Source organism: Stegostoma tigrinum, chromosome 15 (genome assembly GCF_030684315.1).
Source record: "Stegostoma tigrinum isolate sSteTig4 chromosome 15, sSteTig4.hap1, whole genome shotgun sequence".
Lineage (NCBI taxonomy): Eukaryota > Metazoa > Chordata > Chondrichthyes > Orectolobiformes > Stegostomatidae > Stegostoma > Stegostoma tigrinum.
The window spans coordinates 51,064,179-51,080,715 of NC_081368.1; the positions used below are offsets into that span (position 1 = coordinate 51,064,179).

Genomic DNA, 16,537 nt, shown 5'->3' on the forward strand with positions numbered 1-16,537 from the left:
GAAATGACTGAGACATGTTTTCAGAACTGACAGACGACAGGCCTTTTTTCTGCAGTATTTCCATGGATCCCAAATAATGAATGAATCTAAGCCGTTTGAACATACTCCGGTTTAAGTTGATCATCTCGTTTAAACTGAGCCCTGACAATGAACCCGTTTTTAGTGTGTCTGGCAGAACAGTAGCAGTTTATGCATTAGGTGAGTTAACATGATGCAACACTAGAATTGCACTAGAATTTAAAAATAAGCTGCAAGTTTAATGTGTCAAAAGTACATCCAAATTTCAGATTGTTCTTTATTGTATGGCAGAATTATAATTATTTTTTATCTTGAACATCGCTGAATGAACATGATTCTCTGGGGGAGGAGATAATTAATCAACAAGTGATTTGCCAGATAATTCAGTGTGTGGCATTGCTCAAATGATTGCACTGCAAAGAGGATGGGCAACTCATTTATCATATTCAACTTTCCCTCCTCCCATACAAAAAGATGGTTCTACTCTTCAGGCTTGATTTTACTTCAATAATTATTACTCCAGTGGGAAATAAAGGGTCACTGGGCTCGAAACATTAACTGTTTTTCAGTCTACAGGTGCAGCCAAGCCTGCGGAGTTTCTTTAGCACATTGAGACCAAAATCGATTTCATCATTCAATATTGTTAGTGGGATGGTGTTCTTCAGAGAAGCTTGGCACATTTGCCATGCAATAATCATTTTCACTTTAAAATAATTCAGGGTATGTGAACTTGGGTCTTGAAATTTGTGTTTGACAGGAATACATGGGCAGGAAATTGGAGTTGATACATAAATGCAGTCATTTCTTTGAATGACAAAGCAGGCTCAAGCAGCTGTTTCTTATGTAATGTTTTTCCTTCATTTTAATCAAACCATTTAGTCACACTTCTACCGCAGGTGGGACTAGAAGCTGGACTCTCTGGCTCAGGGGTAGTGATATTACCCTACTGACACAATACACAATGCCTTGTTCTTGTGCTCAGATCATTAGTTACTTTGAAATACAATGCATATTGCTTCTGGTAAATCTGATGTTATTTGGTGCAGAGCATCATCACGCAACAAACAATTAATTAAGCATGTGAAGCAGCGTTAGTTGTCAGGAATGTTATTGTTTCCAACTCTGAAGCAAAGTAGCTGAAATAGAGATCAAAATGTCAAGACTGCAATGACACAGATTCATTTCTGCCTCTCTGGATCAACTCCATCATTTTGAGTCAGTGGTGTAGCAATGGCAAAATTCAGAGAAAGAGAGATTGAAGCAACAACCTTCATGAATACTGAGCAATTACAATTACATTAAAAGAAAACGTAATTGTTCTTTAACTGTCACAGAAAGAGATTTGTACAATATTATTGTCTTCAAAGAATTGGAAATGCTCTAAATCTTCTTGATGAAGGGCAATATTTTGTTAATTAACAGCTCTTGTCTGACTCAAAAGCTGGTTCAGCAAAGTGTTCAACAAGGTTCTGCATGGTGGGCTGGTTGACAAGGTTAGAGCATGAGGGATCCAGGCAGAGATAGCCAACTGGATACAAAATGGGTTTGATGGTAGGAGACAGAAGGTATTGGTAGACGGTTGCTTTTTGGACTCAAGGCCTGTGACCAGCAGTGTGCCACTAGGATCGATGTTGAATCTGCCTCTTTTCATCATTTATATAAATGATTTGGATGTGAATGTAGAAGGTATGGTTAGGAAGTTTGCAGATGGCTCTAGAATAGGTGGTGCAGTGGACAGTGAAAAAGATTAACTTAGACTATAACAGGACCTTGATCAACTGGGCCAGTGGGCTGGGGAATGGCAGATGGAGTTTAATTTAGATAAATGTGAGTTGTTGCATTTTGGTAAGGCAAGCTAGGACAGTTAATGGTAGAGCCCTGGGGGGTGTCACCAGACAGAAAGACCTAGGGGTGCAGGTGCACAATTCCTTAAAAGTGGAGTCACAGGTAGACAGGATGGTGAAGAAGGCATTATATGAGTTGAGACATCATGTTGTGGCTGTACCGCACATTGGTGAAGGCACTTTTAGAATACTATGTACAATTCTGGTCACCCTTCAATGGGAAGCATGTTGTTAAACTCAACAGTGTGCAGAAAAGGCTTATAAGGACGTTGCATGGAACTCAAGCATCTGAGATATGGGGAGAGACTGAATAGGCTGGAGCCTTTTCCCCTGGAACATCAGAGGCTGAGGAGTGACCTTCTAGAGGTTTATAAAATCATGAGAGGCATAGATAAGGTGAATAACCAAAGTCTTTTTCCTGGGGTGGGGGGATCATAGGTTTAAGATGAGAGGGGAAAGATTTAAAAAGGACCTGAGGGGAAATTTTTTTCACGCAGAGGGTGGTGTGTGTATGGAATGAGCTGCCAGAGGAAGTGGTGAAGGCAGGCACAATTACAACATTTAAATGGCATCTGGATGGGTACATGAGTAAGGAAGGGTTTAGAGGGATATGGGCCAAATAGGATTAGGTCAGATTGGGATATCTGGTCAGCGCAGACAAGTTGGGCCCTAAGGTCTGTTTCCATGCTGAATGTCTTTATGACTTAAGTTTTAACTCTTAGCTTTTAACTGCTGAAATATATTAGCTGCAGCACAGATTTGTTTTGGCTTCAGACAGTACACAGGGAATTAAATCAACTTATCTGAACATGACACTGGGACAGGTGAGATTTCTGGCTCAGAAACATGGACACTACCACTCTGCTACAAAACCCTTCATGATAGAACTGTTCTGCAGTGATGCTTTGAAGAGGCTTTCCTGAGAATGCTAACTGAAATGCATTATTGATGAAGGAGTAGAGGTATTCCGCAGTCGTCAAGGTGTTTTGAATTCTCATGCCTGCCTCCGGTGAAGTTGTTATTTTGGAAGGGAGAGCAAAGAAGAATATTATTTAAATAGAGAAAAACTGCAGGGATCTGCAACACAAAGAGACTAGGGGTTACTTATACACGAACACAGAAAGCTAGCACTTTGGTGCAGCAAATAATGAGAAAGGCTAATGGCATGTTGGCCTTTTTTCAGAAGGTTGGAGTATAAGAGTAGAGAGCCTTACTGCAACTGTGAGAGGAGCTGGTGAGGCCACTTCTGGAGGATTGTGAGTGGATTTTGTCCCCTTATTTAAGGGGAGATATCATGTCATTGAAGGCAGTTAAACAAAGTTCTAGGATGACCCTGGTATAGAGGGATTGTCTTCTGAGCAAAGGCTTAACCCCAGTTGGGAATCTATTCACTGACGTTTAGAAGAATGAGAGATATGAATTTTATTAAACCATAGGATTCAGAAAGGGAATTGATAGGGTTAATGCTGAGAGGGTGTTACCCCTCGAGAGAGTTTACAACCAGAGAGCATTGTCTCAGAATAAAGGGGCACTAATTTTCGACTGAGATGAGGAGTAGTTTCTTCTCTCAGACAGTTGACAATCTTTGGAATACCTTGGCACGAGAACTGTGGGAGTAGAGTTCTCATGCAACTTTAAGGCTAAGGCAAATAGATTCTTGATCAGTAGGGGAATCAAGTTTTAAGGAAAACTGCAGGGAAGTGGACATGAGATATGTCAGATCAACCATGATCCTATTGAATGATGGAGTAGGGTCAATGGGCTGAATGGCCTACTCCTGTTCCTATTTCATCTGGCCTTGCCTGCAACCTGATAACTTTACAATAGGAAGGGACTAATCTTCCAATTCTGTACACCCGATAAGCATTTATTTTTAACTCTATTGTTATGCATTGGCTGTCTAGAATTTGAGGGACGTGCATTTGAAATTCGACTGAAATGTTTAAGGATTGTTTTGCTTTACAATTTTGCCCTAAAAGTTTCACTGATATCTTAAAAGGGAGTTTAAAAGCACATTCTCTACAGGGTGAATTATCTGTCAGAGATGCCCTGTTGTCAGCAATGCTGAAGTGAGACCAGCATCTTTCACAGGGAAGATAATTGGATCATGCCTGTAGATCTCCTACGAGCCTACCCAGAAGTAATATTGCTGAGGGTTTGCATGGAGAGAGGCATATCAATATTAATTAATGTACGTCACAAGGAGACCAGAAACAAAATATGTGGGAAGAAAATAATGCTTTGACAATAGTTGGGGAAAGAATGCCAAAAGCAATGCTCAAATCATAATTTTACCCATTACTGTGATGCCTTTTTTCCCTCTAATCTAGTGGCTGTGTGCTATCAATACATTGGTTTACATTCTCTGGCTAACCATTGACTCCACATCATGTTCAGTCTCATTACAAATTGTTGCATCTGGGCTCGGAAAGTTCAGGAACCAGTAAGGTGAGTGTCCTTCTGTCTTGTTGATATAAATGGAAATATCTTACAAGAAGTGCCTCTACTTGGAGGAGGAAATCGTCAGACAAAATTTTATATTTATGCAGCAGCATCTTTGAAAGCCCATTGAGTAAAGAAATCATAGAATCCTACAGTGTGGAACCAGGCCATTCAGCCCATTAAGTCCACACAGATCCTCCGAAGAGCATCCAACCCAGACTCACCCTCATACCCTATAACCCTGTGTTTCTACATCCATGGACACTATGGGAAATTTAGCATGGCCAATCCATGAAACCTGCACATCTTTGGAGTGTGGGAGGAAACCAGAGTACCCAGGGAGAATGTGCAAACCTCACACAGTTGCCAAGGATGGAATCTAACCCGGGTCACTGGTGCTGTGAGGCAGCAATGCTAACCACTGAGACACCGTGCCATCCTGTCTTTGCCTGCTCGTTTTCAGATTAGTTTGTACCAGGGTTTGTACAAGGTGATGGTGAGGCCATACTTTTGTTCCCATTACTTAAAGAAGGATATCATGTCATCAGTTGCAGTTCAGAGTAGATTCACAAGGATGATCCTTAGTATTCTAAGAGGCCAAATGGCCTACTTCTATTGCTATTTATTTTGGTTTTATGGTCATTAATACAGTGGAGTGAACCATCCAGAGGTTGGGACTAAGCTACATTGAGGTAGTCAAATGCTGGGTGTCACATGTGACCTGGGAATAACTTTTCTGAATTGCATCTGTGCTATTTCTGTGGCTTGATCTTGACTCTGGTTGGGAAAAATAAATAGGAGCATTTTCCACTCCTGAGTATCCACACCCTAACTTTAAGTACACAAATAACAATTCACTTTTTGTTGGCATTTTGCGATGACCTCTATAGCAGGGAATGAGCGACTCTGTTTTATTTTGCTCCAAAGATGTTGGAGAAATTTATTGGGAGAATGGAAGATGGGAAGCGGGGTGATGCATGGGGTTGGAGGAAGTGAAAGTATCCTTTTCAGCACTGTTGTTTATTTTTTGTCTTCATCAAAACTGATTGTTGAGGTTTGCTAGAATCCTGAAAACTTTTGTCCTATGCTACCTGAGTTCTGACAGTGTGTTAATTAGGAACCAGAAACAACAGTGAATGAGGATTTGTGTATCAAGAGTTAGTCAAACTAAATTCAACGTCAAAAAGATGGATTATACAATTTCAGGCTGCGCTTGACCAATTCTAAGGCAGGAAACTTTTCTGCACCTTATTTTCATTAATGTGAAATTGAGGAGCAGAATGGCACGGACACTGCACACTGGTACAGCAGGTAGCATCAAAAATGTGAAGACACATACTCAATCTGCTTCAAGTGCACTTGGCCTTGAGAAAAGGAGTGAACATTAAATGCTGCAGGCAGCAATTGTGGTTCTCCCAGCAGTAATGCAAATTTGCACAAGTTGGAAGCAGGCCACAGAATCATGTGACCTATAATTAGAGTAGGGCATAACTACAGCTAAAAGAATATGCCTTTGTTGGAGGGAGAATAGTTTTGCAAAATTAATTTTGAGATAAATGTCAACTTTGATTAGACACAGTAACCAGTTACTTATAGAGTCAACGTACAATATTGCTTTCATTGGCTTTATATTGATTATCTGACAATGATTGTTGGCCCAATTTGAACAAACTATTGATTATCAATGCACGTTTTCCTTTTTCAGAAATGTTACTCTGCTGATCCTTGGACTGAGCCACACAGGGAAAACGGCAATAGTGAAAGGAATACAAAAAGGTAAAAAAAAACCCAGCTACCTGCAGACCTTTTAAAGAGCAAGTTGCTTTTTAATTTTTCTGATGGAACAAGCAGACATAATTAAAGAATGGTAAATGGATGTGGACAACTAAGCAATTCATAGAAAGAATCTCAATAAATATTGTCACCTTCAATGATGGCAGCAACCAGTGAATGTAAAGCTAAAGTCTGAAGGTTTTTCAACCAGACCTCAGCCAGAACTGTTAAGAAGGTTCATTTTGACCTCTTCATGAGAATCCCATTACCATAAAGCCAGTCTTCAGACAAGCTCATTCACTCCCAATGGAGTAAAGAAATTTTTGAATTTGCATAGGCAAAAATAATGTGTTGCCAAATGTTGGGTGACTTGGTGGTTAGCGCTGCTGCCTCACAGTGCCAGGGGTCTGTGCTCAGTTGCAACCTTGAGTGACTGTGTAGGAGTTTGCACATTCTCCCCGTGCCTGCATTGGTTTGCTCCAGGCTCCTCCCACAGTACAAAGCTGTGCAGGATAACAAAGTGTGGAGCTGGATGAACACAGCAGGCCAAGCAGCATCTCAGGAGCACAAAAGCTGACATTTCGGGCCTAGACCTTTCATCAGAGAGGGGGATGGGGAGAGGGAACTGGAATAAATAGGGAGAGAGGGGGAGGCGGACCGAAGATGGAGAGAAAAGAAGATAGGTGGAGAGTAGAGTATAGGTGGGGAGGTAGGGAGGGGATAGGTCAGTCCAGGGAAGATGGACAGGTCAAGGAGGGGGGATGAGGTGGTAGGTAGGAAATGGAGGTGCGGCTTGGGATGGGAGGAAGGGATGGGTGAGAGGAAGAACAGGTTAGGGAAGCGAAGACAGGTTGGGCTGGTTTTGGGATGCAGTGGGGGGAGGGGATGAGCTGGGCTGGTTTTGTGATGCAGTGGGGGGAGGGGAAGAACTGGGCTGGTTTTGGGATGCAGTGGAGATTTTGAAGCTGGTGAAGTGCACATTGATACCATCGGGCTGCAGGGTTCCCAAGTGGAATATGAGCTGCTCTTCTTGCAAACTTCGGGTGGCATCATTGTGGCACTGCAGGAGGCCCATGATGGACATGTCGTCTGAGCAACGGGAGGGGGAGTTAAAATGGTTCACGACTGGGAGGTGCAGTTGTTTGTTGCGAACCGAGCGGAGGTGTTGTGCAAAGCGGTCCCCAAGCCTCCGCTTGGTTTCCCCAGTGTAGAGGAAGCCACACCGGGTGCAATGGATACAATATACCACATTGGCAGATGTGTAGGTGAACATCTGCTTGATATCTGCTTGATAACCAGCCCAGTTCTTCCCCTCCCCCCACTGCATCACAAAACCAGCCCAGCACGTCCCCTCCCCCCACTGCTTCCCAAAACCAGCCCAGCCTAACTCCGCTTCCCTAACCTGTTCTTCCCTCTCACCCATCCCTTCCTCCCATCCCAAGCCGCACCTCCATTTCCTACCTACTACCTCATCCCACCTCCTTGACCTGTCTGTCTTCCTTGGACTGACCTATCCCCTCCCTACCTCCTCACCTATACTCTCCTCTCCACCTATCTTCTTTTCTCTCCATCTTCGGTCCGCCTCCCCCTCTCTCCCTATTTATTCCAGAACCCTCACCCCATCCCCCTCTTTGATGAAGGGTCTAGGCCCGAAACATCAGTTTTTGTGCTCCTGAGATGCTGCTTGGCCTGCTGTGTTCATCCAGCCTCACACTTTATTATCTTGGATTCTCCAGCATCTGCAGTTCCCATTACCACTGATACAAAGCTGTGCAGGTTAGGTGGATTAGCCATGTTAAATTGTCCCATAGTGTCCAGGGATGTGTAGGTTAGCTTTGGGATAGTGTAAAGGTGGTGGTGAGTCTGGATGGGAGGTTCTTTGGAGAGTTGGTATGGATTTTTTTGAGCCCTATGGCCTGTTTCCACATGGTAGGGATTCTATGATGATGATGATGATGTTAGAATTTAAATAGCTGGATGTTGATGCATAGAACAGGATTTAATCAGGCTCAAGCTTCTACTTACAAGCACGTATTCTGCAGATGTACTTCCAACTCAACATCCACAATGACAGCCTGCCCCATGAATACAAATAAAATTCACTTTAGTACATAATTATCAATGCTAAAAATAAATGTGATGTCAAAGCTATTCATCTTGCACTCATTGGGTCTGGAATTTGGATTTCCAGAAGGCCTTTGACAAGGTGCTGCACAGGAGGATGCTAAATAAGATAAGAGCCTGTGGCGTTAGGAGCAAGGTAGTGGCATCGAGAGAGGATTGGCTGCCTGGCGGAAGGCAGAGGGTGGGGATAAAGGGGTCCTTTTCAGGATGGCAGCTGCTGACTAGTGGAGTTCCGTGGGGGCGTCTGTGTTGGGACCACAACTATTCAGGTCATACGTTAACAATCTGGATGAAAGAACTGGGGGCATTGTTGCTCAGTTTGTAGATGACAGAAAGGCAGGAGGAGGGGCAGATAGTGTCGATGAGGTGGGGAGGCTGCAGGAGGACATAGATGGGCTAGGAGAGCGGACAAAGAAGTGGCAGATGGAATAGAATGTGGGAAAGTGATAAAGAATAGAGGTGTAGGCTATTTTTTAAATAGGGAAAAGTTTTGGAATTTTGAAGCACAAAAGACTTAGGAGAATCTTGAACTAGTACTCCTAAGTTTAACATGCAGTTTCAGTTGGCAGTTAGGAAGGCAAGTGTAATGACGGCATACATTTTGAGAGGGCTAGAATACAAGAGCAGGATGTACTGCTGAGGGTGTATAAGGCTCTGGTCAGACCGTATTTGGAATCTTGTGAGCAGTTTAGGGTCCCATATCTAAGGATGTGCTGGCAATGGGGGGTGTCCAGAGCAGCGTCATAATAATGATCCTGAAAACGGAGGGTTTGTAATAGAATAGAAAAAGAGTAGAAGTTTATTGTCATGTACTTTTACATGAAAAATACAGTGAAAAGGTAAAAAAGCCGTCCCACCACAGTCCCTACATCAATGATAGAAGTCATACGCCATTAGAAAACAAAAATAAAATTAAGACAAAGTTCATCACATTTCACTTAATGGCTCCTCAGCTCGGGGAAAGCCAATTTGGGATTGATCAAATACCCTGAAGATGCAGCTAGGATCAGACTGCCACACTAGGCTGCTGGATACTAGGCCAGAAGCCTCTGCTGATGAAGAGCGCCACACCAGGCCAAGGCCACCACTCCTGGTTGAGACGACCTGCCAGACGCATAGAATATCTGGATGCCGAAGATGAAGAAGACCTCCAATGGGGATGAGACCTCCATGCTGGGACAAGACAGCCACACCTGGACAAGATCACCAAGCAAGCTGGGAGACTGCTGCTCCGGGTAAAGACCATCTTTCTCCTCCTCCAGGCACCCGGCCCTAGCTGTGGACCTGGAGCTTCGGCCTAGCATGCGAGTCCGGACCAGGGGAGTCAGCCTGGGTCCTGTTCCTTGCTTCCTGGGAGATCCCAGGCTGGGTTGGAGACGCTTTTGCCTCGTTCTGGCGTTGCTACTGCTCCTGCCACCAGTGCCCTCCTCCTTCTCTCACCACTTTCCAGGCTCAAAAGAAAACAAAGGAAAAACTTGAAAAAAAGTAAAACTAAAAAGAAGAAATAAAAGAGAAGGAAAGCTGATGGGGACAGACGGTATCAACCCCCACTCCTTCACCATCTTGAAAAAACATATGAGAGGCCGTTGAGCAGTGTGCATCTGTATTCAATAGAGTTTAGAAGGATGCAGGGGGATTTTATTGAAACTTAAAATAGAAAGGCCTGGTTATGCTGGATGTGGAGAAGATGTTCCCACGAATGGGAGAGCCTAGGACCTGAAAGCACTGTCTCAAGGTGAATGGACAACATTTTAGAATTGAGAGGAAGTCTTTCTTCAGACAGAGGGTGGTGCATTTGTGAAACTCATTGCCACAGAGGACAGTGGAAGCCAAGTCACTTGGGTGTCTTTAAGACAGAGATGGTAAATTCTTGATTGGTAAGGGGAATTAAGAGTTACAGGGAGAAAGCGGGAGATTGGGGTTGAGAAACATATCAGCCATGATTGAATGGTGGAGCAGACTCAATGGGTGGAATAGCCCAGTTCTGCTCCAAAACGTTATGGTCTAATGTAAGAAACCAGGCTTTGAAAGGAAAAGAAAGCAATTTATGCAGAATAAGAAAACCGTAGTGAATAATTAGATCATGAAGATGCAGCAAGAACTGTTAACTGTCAACCTTAGTAATCTGAAAAAAAAACTCAGATCAGGCAGTTAGTTTGATATTGGCCTGGACCCTGCCATGTGAATGTAGCAGGGATTGGAATTCTCTGTGACCCTTTCATCAATAACAAAGTTGGAACATATAGTTGATATGGCTTTTACCTACTAAGGACAGGGCACTATGCATTATTTATATGTAGCTTCCGGACTATACAAATGAATCATGCTGAGAGCACAACTGTTAATCTTATATTTGTTTCTGGTAGAATTAATGTTACATGTTACATGCCACAAATGGCCAAGGGGTATGTTATTTGATATGGTCCAGCAATTGTTGGGATTGGCTCACATACTGTGCATCACATCAGCACTGAATTTTATAACACCATGCTGTTTTGATTTGTAGGCAAAATGTGTTTTTGGCCTGATGGCAGCATCCTGTTTGTGGAGAAAACCGCTCGTGTATTCACGCAAAGTAATTTCTTAAGTCGGGTACCTTCACCTTTCAAATTTTTGAGACACCTTCCCCTTTCAGAGTAATCTGAGGATAGACTGGGAACCTTTCAGGGCTTAAAGGTGGCACAGTCCCTTTTGTGAGTTCGTACATTATGCAGTGAGTGATGATTTGATCAGCCATTTAAATCAGGGCTGATTGATATGCTCTACCTCAGTATCAAACCTACATGTCAGCAAATGGCTGTATTCACTAGACTGTCAATAAGATTGACCTTGTAGCGTGTGGTAAATCCCAAAGTATATTGACTAGCTTGTAATAGATTGTAAAGGGAACCCATTTCAGACTTCTCAATAAACATACCAAAAACTAATTTTATTGCTCCATTTCAGTGGTGACTTTGAGCACCGGGTAAAGTTATTGCACTGTGTAATGAAATTCTTTACACCTGCAGGTCCAAATATTACAAACTTGTCATTTATGTTTTGAAATTGTACAAGGGATTGGAGGTTAACTTTCCTTCCATCAATGATACATTTCTTGTGGTAACCAGCAAAGATGCAAGCAAGTGCTGTGCCCAAAAGGGATGCCATGGCAACACCATCTATTTGGTCTGACATGGCAGCATTGAAACTGAACTCAACTGCATGAGATGCTAAGTTCAATGAATACATTTTCAGACTCCTCTGCCTTATCTTGATTGCTGTGATATAGTGATCTACAGCAAATGTCAATGGTTTGCATAACCGGTACTTTAGAGAATAAAATAACAATGCCAAAAGAGCACATAGGCATTATATTACATTTGATACTTAAGTGAAGGATTCTTTCAAAATACATGTGGAAAACACAGTTTTGATTGTGGCTGTTCATTTAACCATTTAGCAAATTTCATGCTGTGTAGAGCCAGTCATTGTTAAAATAGGGCATAAGGAAACATCGCTGTTGTATGTTATGGGAAACTCACATACATGGGCACAGTAAGGCATGAGGACAAATTCGATCGTGGACATCATCAAGCAGGCTACCACCCTATCGTAAGTCGAATATTTGCAACTGACATGGAGTGGAGCTGTGCAGTCAACTGTAGTGGCATATCCTATAGATGTAAATATAGAAAAATCATTGAGCCCATGTGCATTTTGTTAGTCATGTTTATTGAGTTTGACTACACCAGTCCCTTTGTCAAATTTACAATTACGTGTTTAGGGATTTATCTTGAGTATGCCCAATACGATTAAACATTTGCCTTACAAATTTGAAAATTTGTAAGCTGTTGAGCGATTTGCAATTGGCATGTCCTAGATCTATTAGATATGTTTTCAGGGTCCCAGTGTCCTAATTGGAGGCTGGTTTGTGGTGAGAAAGCTGATGATAAAGGAGTCCAAACTCAGCTCAACCAGCTCAGGCTTGTAAACCGCTGAAGATCATGCCCAACTTTAGATATGGCTCTGCTATTGGACAAGATTTATTAACTAATTCTGACTGTTCTATGAATTATACTGGAAACCACTTTGAAACTATTTGTAGGGCTCCGCTGTGATTCATTCGTCCGGAAGAAGTTGAATATTTTAACAGACAGGACTTTGCCCTTTAGGCAAAAGAAATTGATCTCTGTATTGCACATTTTTAATTGAGAAAAGGTCATAGCTAATGTCAATACCTGCTCCATTTCCCATGCAAAGCCCTAACCGATGCCTGATCTGAGGTTTTTTCAGCTAATTAAGATGTACAGTTAATAATTCTAGATTTCTATGCCAACCAATGAGCATGCTCATCTCATGCAGTATAAATTGGTATATAATTCATAAATGTTGTTTTCTTTATTCATTCCCACAATGAGGGTGTCACTGGCTTGGCAGCATTTATTCCCCATTGAGCAGTTAAGAATCTACTGCATTGCTGTGGGTCTGGAGTCACATGTAGGCCAGGCTAGGTAAGGATAGCAGTTTCCTTCCCTAATGGACATTAGTGAACCAGCTGGGTTTTACCAACAATGGATTCGTAGTCATCACTAAATTTTTAATTTCAGAAATTTGTTGAATTCAAATTCAACCATCTGCAGTGGCAGGGTTCAAACCCAGATCCCCAGAACATTATCTGGATCGTGGGGTTAACAGCCTAGTGATAATACCACTGGACCATTGCCTCACCTTTTTTTGTATCACAGTCCTGACAAGGTTGGGACAAACAGCTTTGATTTTTGTCTCTTTTTTAACCATGTTTAAGTCCTGTACAGCATGCAATTGTTAATACATTGCTGTACTGAATGTTTCAGCTCACAAATTAGTCATGCCTCAAGCTGTGCCTTTCTGGTACAGTTGCAACCATGATATCTTGCCAAAAAAAAAGTGGAACTTGTTCAGCTATGATCTATACACCAAAGGCAGGGAAAATCCAATTGAACCAGCTACTATCCCATCAACCCACTTGCAATCACATTCATAATCAGCAGCAGAATGATGCAAGGTTTTATTGAAGATGTTATAACATGGCACTTATTCAGCAAGAACTTGATCGCTGATGTTCATTTTGGGTTCTGCCAGGACTGCTCTGCTCCAGACTATTTTATTGCTTTGGTCCAGAACTGAAATGAGAGTGATTGACTGTGACATCAAGACAACTTAACTGACCAATCATATGAATACTATGCCTACAAAAGCAGGTTAGAAGCCAATTATTTTGTGGTGAGTAATTCACCTCCTGACTCCCAATGTCTGTCCACTGTTCACCAAACACAAATTGGAAGGGTGATGGAACATTCTCCACTTGCCTGGTTGATTTCCACGCTGACAATACTGAAGAAGCTCACTACCATCTAGAGGTGAGCAATTCATTTGATTGGTGCATGTCAGCACCGACTGACATCCACACAATTCATTGTAGAAACTTGCCAACACAACACAAAGGCAGATTTCTTTTATTTAGAACAATAAAGGCCAGCAGAGGAATGGGAACATCACCAAGCTCCTCTATAAGATAAAACACAGTTAGGAGCTAAGCCAATATACCTTACCTTTTAACTTTATTGAAACATGTAAGTTTCTTAGAGGGTTTGACAGGGTAGACATGGAGAGGTTGTTTTCCCAATTGGGACAGTTTATGATCACAGGGCATAAATTTAGAATGAGGTGTTGCTCGCTTAAGATGGAGATGAGGAAGATTTTTTTTTCTCTCAAATTCTGCGGAATTCTTTACCACACAGTGCTGTCCAGGCTGGGATATTCAACACTGAGATAGACAGATTTTTAATCAGTAAGAGAATCAGTATCAGGAAAAGGTCAGGAAGTGGAGTTGAGGGATCACATCAGCTATGATCTATATTGAATGCCTGAGCAGACTTAATGGCCTGAATGCTTCTGGATTGTATAGCCTCATGGTCTTAAGAGTCGCAACCCTGATCTTAAAATATATTGCCAATAATTTACTAAACTCAGGTAAAATCCTGAGACCTCCTCCATAACAGCACTATGGAAATACATTTCAGCACAAACTGGAGTGTTCGTGCCTTCTTGAGGGCAAATATAGATGGTCAATGAATACTGACCTTACCAGTGTTACCCATATTCCATGAAAAATTGGAAAAAAGTTGGTACAGTGTATAGCAGGATGACATATTATTTTTCTATTTCTCAACTTATTTATATCAGGGAGGGATGCTGGAGAACAATAGGCATTTTAATGGAATGCCTTTGATAATGTGTATGAGAAGTCAGAATTAGGTACAGTTTTGAGATGAGGTATGGGTAAAGGATGAGTTGTTAATTCATTTTGGACGTGCAGATATAATTCATTTTAAAGGCTGTAATGCACCAAAATAGGAGAGATATATGTAGAGTGTGATAATGTTGTGTAGGGCATTTCCATTTTAAGTGGTTGTGAAATGTTTAATGCAGAAAGTTGACGGGTGCTGCGTGCAGGTGTGGGGCTTTTTTCAGACTGTACAGACAGATTCGTACTTCACATTTCCCCAGGCATAAGGGATATAATTGCAGTGTGAAGCATTTGTGATGGGACCTGCTTATTCAAATGCGCATTGTAATTTATAAAGGGAATAATTGGCTGGAAATGCACAAAAACTGAAAATTTTAACGTACAATAGGTAGAATTCTATGATGCTTTCTGCTGTTAATGTTCAAAATTTTGGACTAAATGTTATCATATGCTTACTCTGATTTGCAGTTCTTTCTGTTTTAATCTAAGAACATTTACTCAGGACAAGGACTAAATATGCAGTGGTCAAAAGTCTCAGTATAATGACTATGAATAATATATTTCTGAGTTTGCACATATTGCATGGAGAAATTATTCCTAAGGAAAATAGTTTGATCAGTGGCAAGTGTCAGTGTTGCTACCATTACCCTCTGAAGCTGTCCAAAACGTCAGTGCCTAGTGCAAACACAGATAAACATGGATCATTAAGTTATGGCCTGTCACTCATCCACAGGTTGCACTGTGGCATTATCCCCATTGAAGACATAGCCACAAACAAAATCTATTGACTTGGAAAATGCTTCCTTGTTCCTTTCCTCGCGTCAATGGTGTAAATGTGAAAAATTAAGATTCATTCAGTGGATTTTTGACTACCACTGAAGAGCAGAGCCTGTCCTGAAAACAACATGAAAAGTTATCAATAATAATTAATTTCAATTGTAACAGTATCAGCCGGTAAGAATAACCACCACTCAATCATTGGGGAGATCAATCTCATCTTCTCATTGAGAATACCTCCATCATGTTGTGTGGTACTATCACAATGCTAAACGGGATGGAATTCAAAGAGATCATGCAAATTCATCCATTAGGTGCTGTCAGCCATCACCAAAGCAGCAGAGTTATACGGCAAAATTTTGCAACTTTGTGATCCAAAATATATCCTACTCTGCTCTTATTACTAAACCTGAGGATCAACCTGGTTCAACAAAGATTGCAGGAAGGCATGCCAGGAGCTGCACCAGGCATATCTAAAAATGATGTGTCAACCTAATGAAGCTACAATACAGAACTCTTTGTGAGCTCACTAGCACAAACAGCAAGTGATAGACAGGGCTAAGTGACTCCACAATATGCTCTACTCACTGGAGTTGAGCAGAATGAGAGGTGGTGTCATTGAAGCATGTAGGATCCTTAAGGGGCTTGACAGGGTAAACGTTGAGAGGATGTTTCATATCATGGGAGGCTATACAAAACAGGGCAAAATCTCAGAATAAAGGGGTGCCAATCTAAAACTGAGATAAGGAGGAATTTCTTCTTTCAAAGAGCTGTGAGTCTATGGAACTCCTTGCCACAGAGAGCTGTGGTGCAAAGTCTTTTTGTTTATTTAAGGCTGAGATGGATAGATTCTTGATCAAGGGTTCAAGGATAATAGGGAAAATACAGGAAAGTGGATATGAGGAATGTCAGATCAGTCATGATTCTCTTGAATGGTGGAGCAGGCTCGAGTTGTCAAATAGTCTATGCCTGTTCTTATTTCTCATTGTTTTAGTGGTCTTATGGCATTGTAGTTGCAACTACAGCAAATGGACAGCAGTGAGTCAAGAAGGCAGCTCACAACCATCTTCAGGCGTTCAGGACTGGGCAATAAATGCTGGCCCAGCCAATGATGCCTACACCCTATGAATGAAGAATCAAAATATCTAATACATAAAATTTGTTTCATATTCTACTTTCAGCTTCACGTGTGCACATTGTTATCTTTGCACCACTCATTGTAAAACTTGTAATAAATGATTTGTTTATCAGTGCTTTTTATATCCTTGTAAGTTGTCAGTGAGAATATTTT

At 41.7% G+C, this 16,537-nt stretch overlaps 1 protein-coding gene across 1 annotated transcript in view; it reads left to right on the forward strand.

Annotated features, from left to right (window-relative positions):
• Positions 1 to 16,537, forward strand: part of LOC125458976 (ADP-ribosylation factor-like protein 13B) — a 37,639-nt gene continuing 21,102 nt past the window's right edge. The window contains exons 1-3 of the mRNA XM_048544850.2: positions 1 to 198; positions 4,193 to 4,310; positions 6,010 to 6,080. Of these exons, the coding sequence (XP_048400807.1) occupies positions 4,252 to 4,310; positions 6,010 to 6,080 (130 nt within the window). The 5' untranslated portion in view covers positions 1 to 198; positions 4,193 to 4,251. The remainder of the gene's footprint in view (positions 199 to 4,192; positions 4,311 to 6,009; positions 6,081 to 16,537) is intronic.